Genomic DNA, 19,569 nt, shown 5'->3' with positions numbered 1-19,569 from the left:
ACACCCTGCTAGGAATAACTGCTCCCAAACAGGGTGTAGATTTCAATCAGCAAGGTCTGGAAGCGGTTAGGTATTATGCCCTCTTGTTGGTTAAAAAACAATTCCCTCAATTAGGTTCAGATCTATACTTCAGAAGGGATTTTTCGTATAAGTAAAATATTTCAGATTGCAGATTTTTTTTTTTCCCTCTACTTTATCTGCAGAGACAGCCAGGTGCATTGCTCAGCTTTCCTGCAGGCAAACTGAGTTTGGGTTATTTCAGTTTTCTGGTTGGTACAGGAGATCATTCCTTCATAGTTGCAATGCAGCCTGTTTTGTGCGCCTTATTTTACACGTAGGATGAGGGCAGTTCCTTTTGCACTTCTTACTGACTTTCAGCTTATCTTTGTCATTGCAGTATGTCTCCAGTCAGTTCCAGCAGCAGCATAAGCCATGTGTATGTGTAACAAGTTCATCTGATGTACAGTGTGCATTGACTGCTATTCTCACTCGAATACAGAGACAGTGAGTATCAACATAGCCTTTACTATACAAAGCATCACAGTTGTCATTCAAATAGATGTCTTTAAGCTTAGTTCAGGCTCGTGTTTTTATTGCATATTGTTTGGGATAAATCCTAATGTATGTACAAAAGTTCTGCATTGCACATGTCACTTTTTTAATTTATAATTACCAGGCTTGTTGGGTTTGCAAGACTGGCTCCCTAAAACAAATGTCAGATGCAGCTTGGATGGACTGAACAGCCAGTGAGCTATCCAAACTCCTCCCCATACCATCAGCATCCACAAGTTAGGACTTCTTTCCACACGCAGCTGAAGGCAGTGAATTCATTGCCTGTCATCCACTCCCATCCACCAGGTGATAGCTTGCCAGTGTTTGTCATGGGGGGTGGACAGTGTCCCTCCCCCCCCCCACAGTGTTGCCAACTCATCCCTTTAATTACTGACACATCTAAGTTATACAGGTTCTGGGGCTACTTACACATAATCAGTGCCTTCACTGCATCTACCTAGCCACAAAACCTGTATAATTCATATGGGTCAGTAATTAAAGGGATGAGTTGGCAACACTGCCCCCCCCCCCCCCCCCCCCCATGGAGTTGCATCTGTGCACAGGGGATGCCATGCTTACATGTGACATGAGATAGTTTTTCGCTGCTGGGTAAAATGACCTACACCGGGTTACCAAATGCTGCCCTTCGGCTGCATGTAACTGCTGCCGAATGGCGCTTGTTGCTGGCAGCTGAGCGGCTGAACTGCTTGACAAATGAGCCATCCATGGAAAAGAGGCCTGAGTCAGAGGCAGAGAGAGGAGGCGGTGACAACTGAGCTTACCTTGCCCACCTTCTCTGCACTGCCGACAGGTATTAACTATTTGCGGCCAGCATGCAGCTCCACACATCTACTTGTCAGTTCTTGAAATTCTTATCAATACGTGTCTAGAGATGATCAATGAGATGTTAATAATTCTGGCTTAAAGGAATTGTCAGGCAAGAAAAAAAAAATGGAGTTCCACTTACCTGGAGTTCCACTTTTCCTGTGCCCTCGTAGTCACTCGCTGCTTCTCCAGTCTCCCGCTGCTTGCTATTTTAGTTTTTGCTGACCTCTGGGTCGGCAGGCCGCATTGCGTACCTTTTTTTTTTTTTTTTTTTTTTTTTTTTTTTTTTTAGCATTCCCGCTGGTGCAGGAACATTACCGTAAACATTTTTCGTGTTAGCGGTGCAACGCTAACAAATTTTAGCGTTGCAACGCACTGGCTACAATGTAGTGGGAAGGAGGTATTTACTCTCACTGGCCACAATGTATAGGGGAGGAGGTTGTTAATGGCTGCACTTGGGGGCCAGAAGGTGTTAATGGCTACAATACTTTATGCAGTGCAGTCATTAACCCCTCCTGGTCCCCAAGTGCAGCCGGATCAGCTTATTTTGGCACGCGGCTCTCGGAGCCGAGCGCCGAAACTGGGCGCCCCATAGCAGCAATGCTATGCTGCGCGGGGCGCGTAGCGGTAATTCGGGGCTCCGGCAGCTGCCAGACCCCGAATTACATCTCCCTCCAAGTTGCGACTACTCGGAGGGGGAATAGTTTTTAACGCCTCGGAGTTATGCGGCAGCGGTGAAGCCATCATTCGGCTCTCACGCGCTGAACTGAGCGGCGCCGAAATAATATGCACCCAAGTGCAGCCATTAACTTTGCTGGGTAGACTTATACTCGAGTCATTAAAAAAAATTCCTGCTGAATAGGGTCAAATATGGGGGTCGACTTATATTCGAGTATATACGGTAAGTATAAATATTAATCCTGTTTGCCTTTGTGACAGTGTTCTTTAATAACCACTAGGTGGAGATAACAACCTACAGAAAAAAGGATAAGGGAATGTGCAGATATCATGTTTTGTTTCTTTGAATGCAGAGCCTTCACTATGCTGGAAATTAAAATTATGTTGCCACTAAGGCCAGCATTCACAAAGGGCTGATCGGAAAGAAAAATCAGCTCGGTAAAATACTGCTTTCGTTATTTTAGACTTTTGTTTTTTTGTTTTTCCCCAATCCACAAAGATTTTCACAGGTGCGGTAGATGTTCTGTAATTTACCCAAAAATGGCCTTCAATTAAAAAAAAATAATAAAAAAAAAAAATTGGTAACAGCAGAAGCGTGTGGAGTGGTCTCCGTTTTCGCTACATATTGTTCCGTGCAGTGACGGCATTTCAATAGTAAAAGGCATCCCCAACATCCCTTTAGACTGCATGTTTGCTATAGTTCCTCTGCTCCCTCTGAATCTATTAGCCTTTCTCAACATTTTATTTTATTGCCACAGCTTAGATGAACTCCAAGAAACATTAAACACACCAATGCTTATGTGATTTCCCAACTTGCTCCTCTGCATCTTCAAACAGGAACCTAAAGGGTTAAATGTCTGAAGGGCTGCAGGGTAAACTTCTTTTGTGCCGCTCTCTCCTCCATGGCCTGGTGGGTTGAAAAGTTTGTTCCTCCCGAGAAGGCATTGCAAAGGAGACAGGAACTTGCAGGAGACAGTGGCTGTGTTATTATTGGCTCTCTGCTCATGCCAGTCGTGGGCTAGCCACTCTGTAGCAATGCGGAGGCTGGTTGTTGACGCACGAGAGCTGCCAGTAATGAACGCACATGTTTCTGGGCTTTACCACATTCTCATATCTTTATGAATTGATACTTGCTGGCATTTACCTCACAAATCAGTAATTTTCCTCACTGCTCGGTAATTTCAGCTTGCCATGTGGTAACAGCATTAGTGAATTGACATTTCACTAAATGATTGGTAAAATCAGCTATTTTCTGCATTACCGCATGCCGTAAAGCTTTGTGAATGCTGCCCTAAGTGTTTCTGCAGATCCTAGTCCCCATAGAGCAATACAAGACAGCATGTATATGCACACTCCTCCTACCCAACCATTCTCTATGGAAGCTAGGGAGCAGCACTAGCCTTGCTATGTATTTTTTTTATTATTATTAGGGGAGTTAGATGGGTTTCAAACCAACTTCTTTTTTTCTCATGTTTTCTTCCTCTTGTCTTAATGTCACCAAAGGGATGTGGAGGACAGAGGAATATTGTGAATTCTGAAATTGTTGTTTTTAGGTTCTATGATTCTTCTTTTTCTTTTTGTTTTACAGTTGTCACATGGCACCTGGGCCTCCCAAACCTTTAAAAGTGGTGTGTATTGGAGGTCACACTTTTCTTAGTTACCTGCTTGGAGCTTATGTTACAAACCTAGCATCAAGAGCTTCTGATTGGTTAGGGTACTTGCGCTTTTTGTTAGTACCATTGGGTAAGTCCGCACAATCCTGTTTCTGTACTCATCTATCCTTGTATATAGTGAGTAATGAATGACCTGCTTTGTGTGACTGTTTCAGTTTGACTTCGGCCAGAAATGTACAGGGATTGTCCAGAAACCCAAACTTCCAACCAGTTAACCAGCAGCTGGTGAATATATGAATTTGCCTGTTGGTTGATTGGTCAGCAGACACTGCGTCCCTTTAGTTCCTGGATGTTTCTGATTCTGATAAACCTTTGCATACAGAGTCACCTCTGGTTGTTGGAGTCTCGTGCCTTTGTTTATTGTGCTATTTGATGGCACAGTTTAATCCTCACTATTAAAGTAGTAAAAAGGAAAAAAAAAAACTTTTCTATAAATAACTGTTTATTATTTGCTTGGGTTGCTCCATCTTTCAATAGCATCAGAAGAACAAGAGCTTTATGTAATTTCTCAGCTTATTAAAGTGAATGCACACCATGTACAATTTTGCTATGACCTTAATTGGGGCTCCACTAATCATTTTGTATTCATGATTATTGCAATGATCATCTAATTTTTCATGTGCAACCAGCTATACATATCTTAAATTGCTTGGAAACAAAGATGTTTCTCTTTTTACAATTGTAAAAATTGCACTAGTGTACTCTTTCAAATATAAACTGCCCAGTGCCCCCCCCCCCCCCCCCCGCTTGACTAGTTGGCTGCACAAAGAAGAAAGCACTGTACTTCTTCTACAGATTCATGCACACCTGGAATGATCCGCAAATTATTTTTCTTACATCATCTGGCGTTATGGATTTTTTTTAGTTTTATGCAATGGTTAGTAGAAAAAAGTTTGCCGCACTCATGTACTTGAGATTCTCAAGGGATCAGGTGCAGTGGGTTAGTGTAGTGATGTCCTAGGTAATTTTCCATTTTTCCAATCCTCTGCTTCACTGCACTCAAGACTACACCATGTATAAAAGCAGAACTCACATAGAATGATCTTGCTTAGCAAATACCTGTCACTGGTTTCACACGTGTCACCTAATGTCCAGAACCGCCATAGCAACCACCAATGTCGGGCCAACCTGCCCTTTTGTGCCCGCACTCTCACCCTGGCATCCCCTGTCAACAGAGGTATCACATGGTCTGGTACCAGCCCTGTTACATCCTCATATGCTGGCAGCCTTTTCCTAGTATCCTCCTATAGCACTACAACTCCAAGCAGGTCATGCTAGTGAAAGTCTATTATTGACTGATGGTGCATGCTCTGTGCATTGGCAATGATGGACAGCCCAATCTCTGCTGCAGCTGCTTTGCCAGTTCTCTGTCCTCCTTTTTATCCTCTATAATGACTGTATATGCAAAGAAAAAAGAGAAATTTCAAATATTTGCAAAAATCCTTGTGATGTATAGATCTAAACTGAGGGAATTGCATTGTACTGAGAAAATGTATAATTTCTTTGTCTAAGATGAATGAGAACAATGAAATGGGAAGGAAAAGCAGAGGAGAGGACACTGAAGTAAGGTACCAAGTTACATGTCTTCATTAGAGCAGGAAATTGCAAAGGCTCAAAAGGAGAAACCGTCCTCGAAAAAAGTTAGAACTTCTCTGTAAAAATATAATCAGAGGGGAGAGTTTTATTATAAGTTAACAAGTTTTTCTTATAGCAATGTGATTAGTCATTAGGTATGCACATGCTTAGGAAACTGGCAATATCCCAGTGCACAGTTGAGCAAATGCATTCTTCATTTTTAATGCTTATAATAAGTAATGTGTTTTATCCAATCTTTTGCATTTTAGGTTCTCATCCTGTTTGTAAATATCTTTCTACGTTGGACTCTCGCTATGCCTCTCTGTTTTTTGATGCTGCTTGGAGGGAGCTGTTTACCAAATCTGAGGCTCCAGGTTTAGGTAAGGGTGCTTTTTATTTGAACAATAGTATTTTATTTATTTATTTTTTGTTTTTATTTTTATGCTCCATATAAACAGTACCTGAACTAAGAAAAAAAATGCATGGTGGCCATACCTGGGGTTTCTCCTGTGCCCCCATAAACTCTGTGGCCCCTCCAGCTTTGCCAGCCTCTCCTCTTTCTTGATGTGATGCTGTGTCTCCTCAGCCTCTGACTGAATCAAGTCTGAGCTTTGTATACAGGTAGTCCCCGGTTTAGACTTCTTGAACAGAGTGCATCAAATTCTTGATCTCAACTACATTTAAAGCACTATGAAACAATAACACGTTAGATGTCAGGCAGCAATATACAGTAGAATCCATTTACAGTAAATTCCAAGGGACCAGGAAAAGTAGTTTACTATTTCAGAATTGGTCATACAGAAAAAGTCCTTTATTAATATTATTATTATTAATTTATAAAGCGCCAACATATTCTGTGGCGCTGTACAAACTAAGAAACGAACATGGGGTACATAATAATACAGACAATGGTGTACACCAGTATACAAGATACAGAATTAGTGACAAAATACAGAATTGGTAATCAGGGGCGTTTCTAGCCATTGTGTCACTCCAGGCAAGAAAACCTATGGCGCCACCCTCCCCACCGCAGAGGTCATTAGTCTCTGAGACTGGCTACACTACCCACGGTGTGATGCAATGCAGGGGAAGTGCTTATGACAACACAGAGGCGGCACAGACTCTGCAGTGCGTTGCCAAGCAGTACCACACAGCAGGCATTTGCATTATTTATGGCACCACATCAATCCCTTTTGATTGTTGTGCAAGCGGTACAGCACGCATAGGTCGATCATCTGAAAAAAAATTGACCTATTACCTGTCCAGCAGGGAGCATGTCACTGTTCAGGGGCGGAGCTATGCAGATTACCTGGTCAGCGCACTCTTCCGCAGGGTAATGTGCAACGGGAAATGGTGTGTCCTTGGGCAGCCTCCCCTGGAGGCAATACGGTTTGAAAAACAGCAAGTGGTTAATGGAGTAATAATTTTTTTTTCCACTTATGGACATAGCAATTAAATCTACATACGGTATTATTTGGCTTTTTTTTTTTTTATATAAAATCTTCCTCTCCTGGTAAAGAGCCATTTGATGTTATTGGTCGGATAATGCAATATGTGAGTGGAGCCAGTAACTGCCACCAGTTGCCAATAGCGGAAGCCATGCTGACCTGCAAACACAAACTGTAAGTATTTGAAATCATGAAGTTAAGCTTCTGCAAGTTTATTTTTTTTTTTTCCATGCTGCTTTAATTTTGCTGATTTCACTTGTTAGACTTCTGATGCTGACTATATTGCTGTACAAATGCATATTCACCCAACTTTTCACTTTGTAAAAAGATGCATACCCCCTTTCCTCTAGCAAAATACCTCCTTGCTATTTGACCACATTTAGTTGAAGGGATTACTAGGATGTTTCATTTCTTGGAGAAGGAAATGTCTCAACTCAGGACTCCTCACTCAAAATGTTCCTAAGTATCAAGATCCATGGGAACACAGAAGAAGTAGCATTCATCTCTGGCTCATTAGATATGCTATCTCTGCCACCCCAACATTAACAAGCTTTGGACAGAATTTGTGTGTGTGTGTGTGTGTGTGTGTGTTAGCGGTGGTTGTTCGATTTGATAAGTGTGTATCCAACAATGGTCTCTTATTTCATAGTTAGGCTTGGATATAGGCAAGACATTTTAGGGAAGAAATATAAATGTAATATTTCCTTTTCAAATTGCAAAAAGGTGTTTGTGTTTATGCACTTTTAAGGTTTGCACATGTATAGATTTTTTTTTGTATTTTCTCACTAGTTTGTATTTTTACTAGTTTGCATTGTTCAGATAATTTGCACATTAATATGCACTGTCACTTTAATTATATTAAGGGGTAATGTGGATGTAGGTGTGTTGTGGGGTGTGCGCTGGGTGCTGTGTGGCGCGTAGTGCACACTCCATGAGCACAGTACACAATAAGAATGAATTATGCACTGTCACTTTAATAAGTGATGATTAAAATTGAAGGGTATATGAAGGATGTATATTTATATCTATGGACAGGCTTGTGTTTTATAATCAAGGAGTATGGGTTATTATTGTTAATATGTATAGTAATTGATGTTGTAACATGTGTATATAGGATATTATATGTAACACAGTGATGTTAGATGATGAGATTATACTGCATTGTATGCAGATGTGATTGGAAAGGCATTGTATATAATTATGTAGAGATTAGTATGCTATTGTATGTAGATTAGGACTGCAGTGTAGGCACTGTGTGCTGTATGTAGATTAGATTAGGACTGCACTTTATGTACTGCGTGTAGAGGTAGATGTTAGTAGATGAATGTATCCCACGCGCACATAGATCAGCACGCTGCCTGGTCGCCTAGTAACAATAGAGGGCGGCGTTGCGGGCGTACCAGCGAGAGGAGTGGGCGCGGCTATAGACTTTTTTTAGCTGGACGGCAATCGCTATCCTCCAGCCCCTGAATGAGTCACGACGGTGATGAAACGCGTAGGAAGGAGCCTGAGGAACGTGATGACATCATACTAAGGAAGAGAGGGACCCGGTGGCGTGTGCTCTATACCGCGCATTGAGCTGCTTTCTGGAGATTTTATGAAATAAACACTAGATCTATTTTAAAGAGGGGCTCGGCTGATCGGCTTTTGTATTTATGCAGTGTGACAAGACGCTCTTCTGGTGAGTGGGGCCACATAGGGGGAGTTCGAGTCCTATCCTTCCTGAGGTGGTGGCACTACCCCCAGGAGTACAAACACGTGGTGCTGACTACAGCTGTATTTTGGCAATACTTTGCACTATGTGCATTTGTCTGTGATTGCTTACAGGGTATTAACCTCTGTGAGGGTTATTGAAGCGCAGTAATTCCTGGCTATTGATTATCTTTGAAGGTGAAGTGACCTTTTCACTGCTGCGATCCCCTTTCACATTCTCGTACCATTTGGAGCGCAGTGATATTTTGAAAATCTTTAAAGTGTTCATGCTTTATCATCTCTAAAAGCTTTAAAGGGGCACTATGGCGAAACATTGTAAAATTTAAAATATGTGCAAACAGACCAATAAGAAGTACATATTTTCCAGAGTAAAATGAGCCATAAATTCCTTTTCTCCAATGTTGCTGTCACATACAGTAGGTAAGAGAAATCTGACAGAAGTGACAGGGTTTGGACTAGTCCATCTCTTCATAGAGGATTCTCAGCAAGGCTTTTATTCTTTATAAAGTTATTCCCTAAAAAGGATTTAAACAATGATGCTGGCCAGATTCCCTGCTTGCTACACAGTGAATGGCAGTTGCTCTGTCCAACTGCCAAAAACGAAGTGCTTTTGAAAATAAATAAATCCCTGAGAATCCCCCATGGAGAGATGGACTAGTCTAAAGCCTGTTGCTTCTGTCAGATTTCTACTACCTACTGTAAGTGACAGCAACATAGGAGAAAAGTAATTTATAGCTGATTTTACTCTGGAAAAAAAACGTACTTCTTATTTGTATATGTTGGCACATATTTTAAATGTAACACTTTTTTGCCATAGTGCCCCTTTAATGTAAAGCCCTATCATAGAGCTGCATGTATCGGCGGGTGTCGGCAACATAAAGTCTCCCGAAATGTATAAGATAATGAATTGTATGTGAAGTACAGGAAAGAAATAGAACAGAAGTAGCAAAGATATGAGTCTCATATTGTTCCCAGTACAGGAAGAGTTAAGAAACTTCAGTTGTTATCTATGCAAAAGATCTTCTGTGAACTCTCCGAACTTGGGTTGAAGACTGCGCTGATTTCTGAAGCACTTATACATGAAGGAAACAGTGAAAGACAATTTCAGATAAGCTTTTACTGCAGGGAAGTTCAAAGGGACATTAGCTCTGCTCTGGTTCATAGTTTAAAATGCAGAGTGTAGTTTGTAAACTGCAAATATTAGAGAATGATGCAGTCTATAACTGAAAATATCAGACTCTTTTCTTTGCTACTAATGTTCTATTATCTGTACTACACATACAATTCATAATATCATACATTTTTCCTGCTTCTGTGTCACTTTAAAGGTTTTAGAAAGTATAATGTGAGTACTTTTAAAGATATTCAGAATGGATTGCCAGTCAGGTTGAGCACATGAGCCCTTTCAAGCATAGAGTGGTCTCTGTGTAGAGAAGTCCCCTGGTTAGTATGGACAAGGAGATGGGTTGTGCCACTTTGTTTAAGCTTTTCCTACGCAGATGAAGAGAAACAAACCTGTGATATTTATGGCTCCAGTTTGGCTAAGAGGGTCTGCTTTGCTACTACCTTTTGCCATTTTTCGATTGTCTCAAAGTGTTTCAACTGCATACTGTGATGCTGAATGCACAGTCACACAGCCCTTCCATTGTCTCTCCATCATAATGACTATGGTAGGGATTAGTGAGCGCCTCTGAGGGGCAGTTAGTGACAAGACCATATACTCTGCAAAGCTCTGTGGAAGATATTCTGTTCCAGTTCTGTAAATCCGCACAGAAACATATTAAAGGGAACCTTAAAGTAGGAAACATGAGTTTCACTTACCTGGGGCTTCTACCAGCCCCCTGCAGCCTTCCTGTTCCCGTGTAGCCACTCACTGATCCTCTGGTCCTCTGGCGCAAGCTAGTTTCGTTTTCACCGACTGATAATTCGGTGGCCACTCTGCCTGAGCGGCCCTTGCCGCGCACATCCTCGGTCGCACTCCTGTCGTCATGGCTGTCATGCACATGCGCCGTACGTACGCGTACTGTGCAGAATGCCCGCAGCGACGGGAACACAATTGAGGAGGCATGCAGCAGGAGCCGTGCACGCGCAGTGGCTAATCCTAAACTAGCTCATGGTGGGGGTCTGTAGGATCCGTGAGTGACTACACGGGCACAGAAAGGCTGCAAGGGGGTTGGTAGAATCCCCGGGTAAACTCATTTTTCCTACTTCGGGTTAAGGTTCCCTTTAAGGAAATCATGATTATATGTGTAATGGTTACACAAACTTTTTTTTTTTTTTTTTCTTTCTGATTTTAAATAATTTTAATGAAACTTTTTAAATCTATTCCTTTGGGGGCTATAACCTGTTTCCTCTCTCCCAGGCAGGAGGATGATTCATATCAGAAGTTTATCCCATTCATTGGGGTAAGTAGTGATTTCATTTAAATTCTGAAAACTTTTCTGCTTTTCTCAAGAGTGTGTATATATATATATATATATATATATATATATATATATATATATATATATATATATATATATATATATATATATATATATATATATATATATATATATATATATATATATATATATATATATATATATATATATATATATATATATATATATATATATATATATATATATATATATATATATTCTATCTGATGGTGATTTGCCAGCCAGAGACATTCCCTGTTTCGACTGACATCTGAGTTTGACGGGGCCTTTAAATTTTGACCTTTCATGTCCCATTTTTAACGGTGTGTCCCTTTTCTTTTAAAGAGAAAAATGAACATGAGAGGCTTACCTAAGAAGATGAAAGCTTCTGGATCCTCTAAAGGCTTCCCACAACCTCCTGGCGACCCACTTCTGCCATCCAGTACTTTCTTTAAAATTGCCACTGCGCTGCCCTTTGTGCACAAGCACAGCCATCCTGTGCCTATGCAAGTCCAAGTGTGAATGCATAGCACAGAGCTGCTCGTGTATGAACGGGTTACTGTGCAGGCATTGCTGTACTCGGTCAGGCACAGTACGGTCGCGCTCATACTCAGGAGGAAACGCGGCCACATGAACGTATCAAACAAGCTGTTGTCTGGAGACCATGAGGACGTGGAAAGCCTCTAAAGGATCCAGAGACTTCCCTCTTCTTAGAGTAGTATCCTTTAGTATCATATTTAGTATTCGTATCCTATCTAATAAATGTAACACTGTTTACTGGGGTAGAGTGGAAAGTATTTTTTTTTTTTTTTTTTTTTTTTTTTTTTTTATCTAGAAAAGATTTATGTCTTACTATTGTGGAGTAAAGATAGTATCAGTAAAGTTATAAAAACTAATGTAAGGAGAACTGGTGTAAAAACAAAACGGATGTAGAGGGAAAGGATTTTGATTGGTCATGCTGTTCAACTGTTTTGCACCAGATTTGCTCCACTTCTTTGGTTCTGCCCCAATATGACTTTAAAAATGTGGTAGGTGTGATGCAGTAGAACTGTACCTTTGAAAGAAAAAACACAGTGGTAGCCCGGAGGGTGTAGTACGCGAGTGTAGTAAAAGTAAGCAGATGGAGAATTGGTACTCACAAAATAAGGTTGCAATAAGGGCAACCAACCAATAAGGCTGGTGGAGAGTACAACCATCTCCTCTCTGGTATCTGGGTCTCTCTATGTTGTCGCACTCTTGAAGAAAAAAAAGGGGGGAACCCTATACACGGCACCCAGATGTGCTGACAGGGTTACCGTCCTCCACTGGAGGTGAAAAGATAACTGGAAGAAAAAGGTACCCAAAGACTACCTAGCTATAGAATCCAGTGTATTTCCGTTATTGCACAATCTATTAAACCTATTATAGTTTCTACCTTCTGGGATGCATGTTATTAATCATGTAATTATAGCGCTTTAACAGTTGTGGTGAAGATGCATTCAATGCGATTTTATTTATTTAAATTTTCTCCCACCCTCCATTGCGATCCCATTTTTTTCAGGGAGCTGACGCAACTCTAGTGTGAAAGTAGCCTTACTTTAGCAGCACTACAGAGCTTCTCCGATGCATACACGCTTTCCCTACCCGACCACTCCGGGAGATTCCCATCAGTCCCCTCTTTGTAGTATCTCTGCCTCCTAAACACTTCCCCAACCCTCCAGAATTCACATCTGGAGTGAACCAGAGGTGCTTATATGGTTACTTTCTACCTCTCAAGCTGCCTGGGCCTCTCTTCACTTGTTCTATAAGCCTGAAAGAATCCAAAATACGACCACCTCTCTATTAAAGATAATCACACAATAGAAAAATATACAAAATATAGCTCCTGCTGAACTATTGGCATATCACCACGCTCTCAGTAGTGCATCAACCTCACAGAACGGATTATATTATTGACCACCATACAGTATTAGAAAATCCTATTCCATGGACTACGGTCACAGATGTTGTGCTGCCTTGCAATAATTCATTACTGGATATATCAGATCGGTGCTAAATTGGGCTAACTGGATGATAAGAACGTCCAGAACATATTTAGATTTGGCTCTACATTTTTTTTATGTTTTTAAACCGTCCTTCATTCACAAACTGTGAACTTAGAAAATAAGGCCTCTGAAGAAGTGACCTTGTGCTACAGGTCGCGAAATGTGCGTTAGGCAATTTATATGTGACATGCGTGTATCAGGGACTATTTTTATGCTGTATCATATATGATCATTTATTGGCATTGTAATTAAAAATTATGTTTTACGTGGTGATGGGTTTTGAAATCCTCAATTTGTATTTTTTTTTTCCCTCTTCATTCGGCTGTTATCCATACTGCAGTTTGTGACATTCAGCCTGACTATGCTTAACCACCAGCCGTACAGTATATTCATGTCCTCTGCCACTAGTTTTGAAACAAAAACATAAATGTACTGTAATTAATAAATTAGCATTAATAAGGAGCCTAGGCAGTGGTTGATGCAGTTACCAGGTTGCAGTCAGAGCCTCAACAACCTTCATTCCTACACCGCTGTATGTGATTTCATATATTGAGGGGAGAAAGAGACTGGCACTAGATGTCGGCAAAAAGAAACAACTTGGTTCACCGGATTGTGTATTCCATACTTCAATGTGCACTCAGACAGTGGACATGCAGTGTAAAAAGGAGAGCAGCGAGGCACTGTCGTTGCAAAAAAGAAATACATTTTAATCCACGGTGCAAAGACACATCTGGGTACACAGTTGGGGTGAAGGGGGCCTGACAGCTGTTTCACTTTGAACAAAAGCTACCTCAGAGGCCAATAGAAAGAACTATAACAATAATATTTATATAGCGCTTTTTCTCCCTGGGGACTCAAAGCGCTGTGACCCTGCATTATGCAGTCTCAAAGGCTAGGGAAAAGAGGTGAGTTTTTAGCCTTTTTTTTTTTTTAAAGCTGTCCAGAGAGGGAGCCTCTCGTACTGATTGTGGAAGTGAGTTCCATAGAGTAGGGGCTGCGTAGGAAAAGGCCTGAGCACCAAATGTTACGTGTATCCTGGGAATAATCAGTTTATCTTGTTGGCAGAGCGGAGGGTGTGTGGAGGGGCATAAAGTTCCAATAGATCCGCTATGTATTTGGGTTCCATGTGGTGTAGAGCCTTGAATGTCAGCAGGCAGATCTTAAAATTGATTCTCCATTTTACTGGCAACCAGTGAAGAGTTTGCAGTACTGGGGTGATGTGTGAGCTGCGGGGGGCATTGGCTAGGAGTCTGGCTGCAGCATTCTGTACTAGCTGTAAGGGGCGCAGAACCTTTTCTGTAGATCCGATGAACAGGGCGTTGCAGTAGTCTAGGCGGGAGGATACAAATGCATGAACCAGGGCAGGTTGGTCTTCAGCTGGGATAAGGTGTTTGATTTTCGCTATATTTCTTAGATGGAAGAAGGAAGACTTGACGACAGCTGATATCTGCTTTTTGAGTTTTAGATTTCCATCCAGGATCACCCCAAGGTCTCGCACAGAGTCTTTATACTGTACAGTATCTCCCCCAATTGCTAGTTTGAAGTGGTGAGCGTTTTGAACTTTATCCATCATGTGTGGACCACCTACCACCAACACCTCTGTTTTGTCAGAGTTCAGCCCCAGCCAGCTGGTGTTCATCCAATTTTGTAAATCCACTAGACACGCATTTATGGATGCTGATGGGTCTTGGGTGCCAGGCTTGAAGGACAGATACAGTTGTGTGTCATCTGCATAACAATGGTATCCTAGGCCATAGTTCTGGATTATTTTGCCCAGTGGGAGCATGTAGACTGCAAAGAGTAATGGTGATAGTACAGAACCCTGTGGAACTCCATAGGGAAGTGGCACTGGATTAGAGTAGTGTGTGTCCAGACATATTTGCTGTGTCCTGCCAGATAGGAAGGTCTGACACCAGCTAAGAACAGTACCCCTTAGGCCACAGTAGTTCTTCAGTCGCTGGATTAGTATTTCATGATCCACAGTATCAAATGCTGCAGACAAGTCAAGAAGAATCAGAATTGAGCAATCACCCTTGTCCCTTGCAGGAAGTAGATCATTCATTACTCGGACTAATGCCGTTTCAGTGCTTTGCCTTTTCCTGAATCCTGACTGAAAAGTATCAAAGATGTTGTTATCTGTAAGCCTGGCTTCCAGCTGGTTGGCGACTGCTTTCTCGATAACTTTTGATAGGAATGGTAAGTTCGCCACAGGTCTGTAGTTGGTTACAGAATCAGGATCTAGTGATGGTTTCTTCAAGAGGGGTTTTATGATTGCTTTCTTCAGTTCTTCTGGGAAAAGTCCACTTTGCAAGGAGCACTGAGTGAGTTTGTGAAGTGCTGGCCTGATCAGCTCTGAGCACTGCATTAAGGATCTAGTTGGGCCAGGATCCAGGTCGCAGGTAGTGGGGCGGAGACTTTGAATGAGAATTCCAAAATCTTCTTCACTCAGAGTGTCAAAGACTTGCCATGGTGGTACGGTAGTAGGCAGATGCAAAGTCCAGTGGTCAATTGATGTTGGTGTAATGCTGGCACGGATGGTAGACACCTTGTTTGTGAAGAAGGCAGAGAATTCTTCACACCTTTCCCTGGAGAATGTGGTTGGGGCTTTTAGGCAGGAAGGCTTGCAGAGTGATTCCACTGCGTGGAAGAGTTGACCAGTTCTGTTGTTGGCTGTAGATATTTTGTGCGAGATAAAGTCTGATTTTTTTCTTGGTTATTGCTTGTTGGTATTGTCTGAGGTGTTGAATTAGGCTAGATTTGTGCTTCTCAGACCCTGATTTACGCCACTGTCTCAAGTCTGCGCCCTTTCTTTTTTAGATCCATGATGGTTTTGTCAAACCAATTAGCTTTCTGCTTTTTGGTTGCTGATTTGGTGCGCCATGGGGCAATACTGTCAAGTGTTTCACATATCGTGTTGTACTGGGTTACTAGAGTGTTTGGGTCCATTTGACTGTGGAGCAGATTTGTAAAAGCCAGGTTGGCAGTTATCCTCTCTGGTGTTAATTTATTCAGGGGACGGATTTTGATTTTCTTTAGGGAGCTGCTTGATAGGGTGATGATCAATAGTAAACTGTATTATGTGATGGTCTGACCACACCACTGGGGTTACTGTTATGTTACTAATGTCCATTCCAAGGTGGAACAGTAAGTCTAGCGTATGCCCTCCTCTGTGGGTAGCAGATTTTACAACTTGTGTGAAGCCTAGTCCACCCATGAGATTTATTAGTTCATTTGCATTTTGTGATTGAGTGTTATCAGCCCAGACGTTAAAGTCACCAAGGATGATCCATCTCGGATAAGACAGTTAGCATTGCCAGAAGTTCTGAGAATTCCTGTAGTGCATTGTCCTCTCTAAGGTCCTGGTTTATCAATCTGCAGTAAGATTGTCATGCACAGGCAGCACATGGCAATTTTACCGGTACGAATGTGGGGGAGGGGGAAACGCTCATTTATCCATTAGTGCAATGCGTGCTACCGGGGTAACGTGTGGAGCGGTTAGGCTAATAGATGGTGCTGACATTGGTACCAGTAAACTGCCGTGCCCCATGTTATGTGCACATGACAATCTTACCACAGTTTGGTAAATTGGGGCCTTAGTCTACGTTTATGATGAACTATTTCATATCATCGGGATATCTTTATCTAGCCTCTATTATTCTTTGTCTTGATAATTTGTATACTTGACTTGAGATTATACTTTGAATCCTCACCATTTTTTTCCTTGTCCTCTTGTGATTAAAGACCTTCATCTGTTGAGACTTTTCCCTTTTCTCCTTGTTCTCTTTTCTCTGGGGTCTCCTTCCTCTCATTGCCCATCATGTCCTCCTACAGGTGGTGAAAGTCGGTCTGGTGGAGACGTCCCCTCCAAATACTGGTATGTGAGGAAGAAGCACTCCCTAATCTAAACCAGCCCTACGAGCATACACACCTCTGTCTGATTTGAAGTATGTTGTTCCTAACTTTTCCTTGCTCTGTGCTTTTGTTTTTAGATGCTGAAGATACAATTCCCCTAGCTGTTGGATTGCCATCTACTTCTCCACCGTCAGTAACGGGGATGCCCCGTGATAGCACAGCTACACCCCCATCTTCTCCATCCCTAAGTGCTGCTCTGCAAGGAAACACTGGGTGAGATGTGTGTGTATGTATGTATGCATGTGTACAATCTTATGTTCGAGACTGTGAACGATTAAGAGACTTTCACATGCTTCAGCAACTGCATAAAATGTCTCTCGGTAAATTCATTTTTTTTTTTTTATTTTTTTTTTTTACTTATATTGCCTAGTAAACATGCCAAGGTGGTCAGCTTTTTCTACCGGGGACTTAGATGGATGAATGGGAACAATGTTTCCATTCACGGGAGCGTGACGGCGCGAGCACTGGAGCGCACAGCAGCCTTTTGGACGTGAAAGTAACGTCCAAAAGGCAAAAATGGTTAAGGACCAGAGCCTTTTTTTTTTTTTCCTTTGAGATCACTGTGATCAGTGTCAGGAGCCAATGAAAACTATTAGCTTAGTGCCAGCAGGGACTATGCCGCATCTGGATTAAACAGCCACAAGTGTGGTGTAGTTTTAACTATGGGCGGTCCAGAAATGGTTAAAAACCCACCATAAATTGTAACTCTATTGCATTACCCTGATAATTTATTTGTAAAATTGAAATGTTATATCTAATTGTAACGAGAACGATACCCAAAAATATTTTCTTTCCTTAAAGGTAACCTGAAGCAAGGGGTGAATGGAGACTGCCATATTTATTTACAATTAAACAATACCAGTTGCCTGGCAGTCCTGCTGATCATTCTGGCATCAGTAGTGTCTGAAGCAGCTAATCTAGTCAGATTTTTGTCAGAAACATCAGATCTGCATGCTTGTTCAGGGTTTGGCTAAAAGTATTAGAGGCAGATGATCAGCAGGACTGCCAGGAAACTGGGATTGTTTCATATTTCATGTTTCATATTAAATGTCAGCCTCCATATCCCTCTTACTCCTTTAGGCTCCCTGCAAACTGCATGCGATTCCGATTCCGCTTTTTAATCGGTTTTTACATCCAATTCCGATTTTTAATTTTTACTGCATGCTGCATTTTTTGATCCGTTCTGTTGAATGTATTCAGGAAAAAATCTGAATTGAAAATCGGAAACAAAATCGGAATCGCAAAACGGATTTGCAGTGTGCAGGGAGCCTTAAACCGATTTTCAATCCCCTCTTGGTATTAAAAAGATAAATGTACCACATTGTGCATCAGTTATGCTCTCATGCTATTGCGTTGCTTTAATGGATGTGCTTCCTTGGTTTAGAACATATTTAAGCTGATTTGGGCTGCTAAATCAAGTTCAAGGCTACATAGATTAGTGAGTACACAGATCTCTCTCGCTCTGCATGCGTCCCCAGAGCCTGAAGCACTGCTAGAGAATCATAAAACACAACGTATTGCAGCTGTAATGTGACCTCTATTATATAATAGTGATCCATCAATGTGACTGAGAATGAGTTGTGGAACTTCAGAGCCCCTTATGCTATTGGACAGAGGATTTATGTGGGTACAGCTAACTAGGTACAATTGCAAGCACATAGTGTACAGTTTTATTAATCATTGTTGATGCAGCTTCATTCAATTAAAACACTATATAAATCAAAGTGTAGTAGTTCTTGCTGTTGTGTAAAATATATATATATTATACATGGGGAGAGCTGGAATCCCTTTGATAAATTAAAAAAGTAAATAACTACAGCAGCAAACCTACATAATACTAGACCTAACTTTAAGTTCTTTGTACTGACTTCATTGATATATAGCGTACATAAAATTATAACTATAGCTGTATTTGTAAAATCTCTTAAATGGTATCTTGATAATTACTGTAATATACTCATATTATTGATTCTGGACTCAAATGGGTAGAGTACACTACTGCTGTGCTAGCTTAAAGAGACACTGAAGCGAAAAAAAAATATGATATAATGAATTGGTTGTGTACTATGAATAATTACTAGAAGATAAGCAGCAAAGAAAATATTCTCATACTTTTATTTTCAGGTATATAGTGTTTTTTCTAACATTGCATCATTCTATAATATGTGCAGATTACACAACACTCAGCATGTAAAATGATTCTTTCAGAGCAGTCTGTGAAGTAATGAACTCTCCTCTGGCAGAGGAAAAGTAAACCGTTCAATTACAGTTGAGATAAGAAGTCAGATAACAGCCCTCTCCACGACTAACTTAGTCGGAGAGCTTAATAGCTTATTTGCATAGAGATAACAACTGGAGTTTCTCAACTCTTCCTGTACTGGAAACAATTAGACTGATGTATCTGATCTTAATGTTTTATTTCTTAGCTGTACTACACATACAAATCATAATATCATAATTTTTTTTTTCGCTTCAGTGTCTCTTTAAAGGGAACCTGAAGTGAGAGGGATATGGAGGCTGCCGTAGTTATTTCCTTTTAACCAATGCACATATCCTGATTATCCTAGGCACATATCCTAACTATACTATGGCACAGTATGCCACAGACTGAGAGGAACTGTAAACCTAAAAATGTCCACAGACTGCTTAGTCATTGTCCCCCCTACCCCACCCCCGTCCATGTCCCCCTTTTCCCTTTACTTTGGTAATGCCTGTATGAATCTTGGTCATGCCAATAAAGCTATCT

The 19,569-nt window shown here is 41.2% G+C and overlaps 1 protein-coding gene across 2 annotated transcripts in view; it reads left to right on the top strand.

Annotated features, from left to right (window-relative positions):
- Positions 1-19,569, top strand: part of LOC137538372 (phosphofurin acidic cluster sorting protein 1-like) — a 113,606-nt gene that overhangs the window by 65,774 nt on the left and 28,263 nt on the right. For both annotated transcript variants that reach the window (XM_068260494.1, XM_068260493.1), the window contains exons 15-21: positions 398-504; positions 3,644-3,798; positions 5,573-5,683; positions 6,823-6,925; positions 10,827-10,869; positions 16,743-16,785; positions 16,901-17,036. In XM_068260494.1, coding sequence (XP_068116595.1) covers positions 398-504; positions 3,644-3,798; positions 5,573-5,683; positions 6,823-6,925; positions 10,827-10,869; positions 16,743-16,785; positions 16,901-17,036 — 698 coding nt within the window. The remainder of the gene's footprint in view (positions 1-397; positions 505-3,643; positions 3,799-5,572; positions 5,684-6,822; positions 6,926-10,826; positions 10,870-16,742; positions 16,786-16,900; positions 17,037-19,569) is intronic.

The sequence above is a fragment of the Hyperolius riggenbachi genome, chromosome 11, assembly GCF_040937935.1.
Source record: "Hyperolius riggenbachi isolate aHypRig1 chromosome 11, aHypRig1.pri, whole genome shotgun sequence".
NCBI classification, from domain to species: Eukaryota; Metazoa; Chordata; class Amphibia; order Anura; family Hyperoliidae; genus Hyperolius; species Hyperolius riggenbachi.
This window is presented reverse-complemented; position numbering and strand designations above follow the sequence as displayed.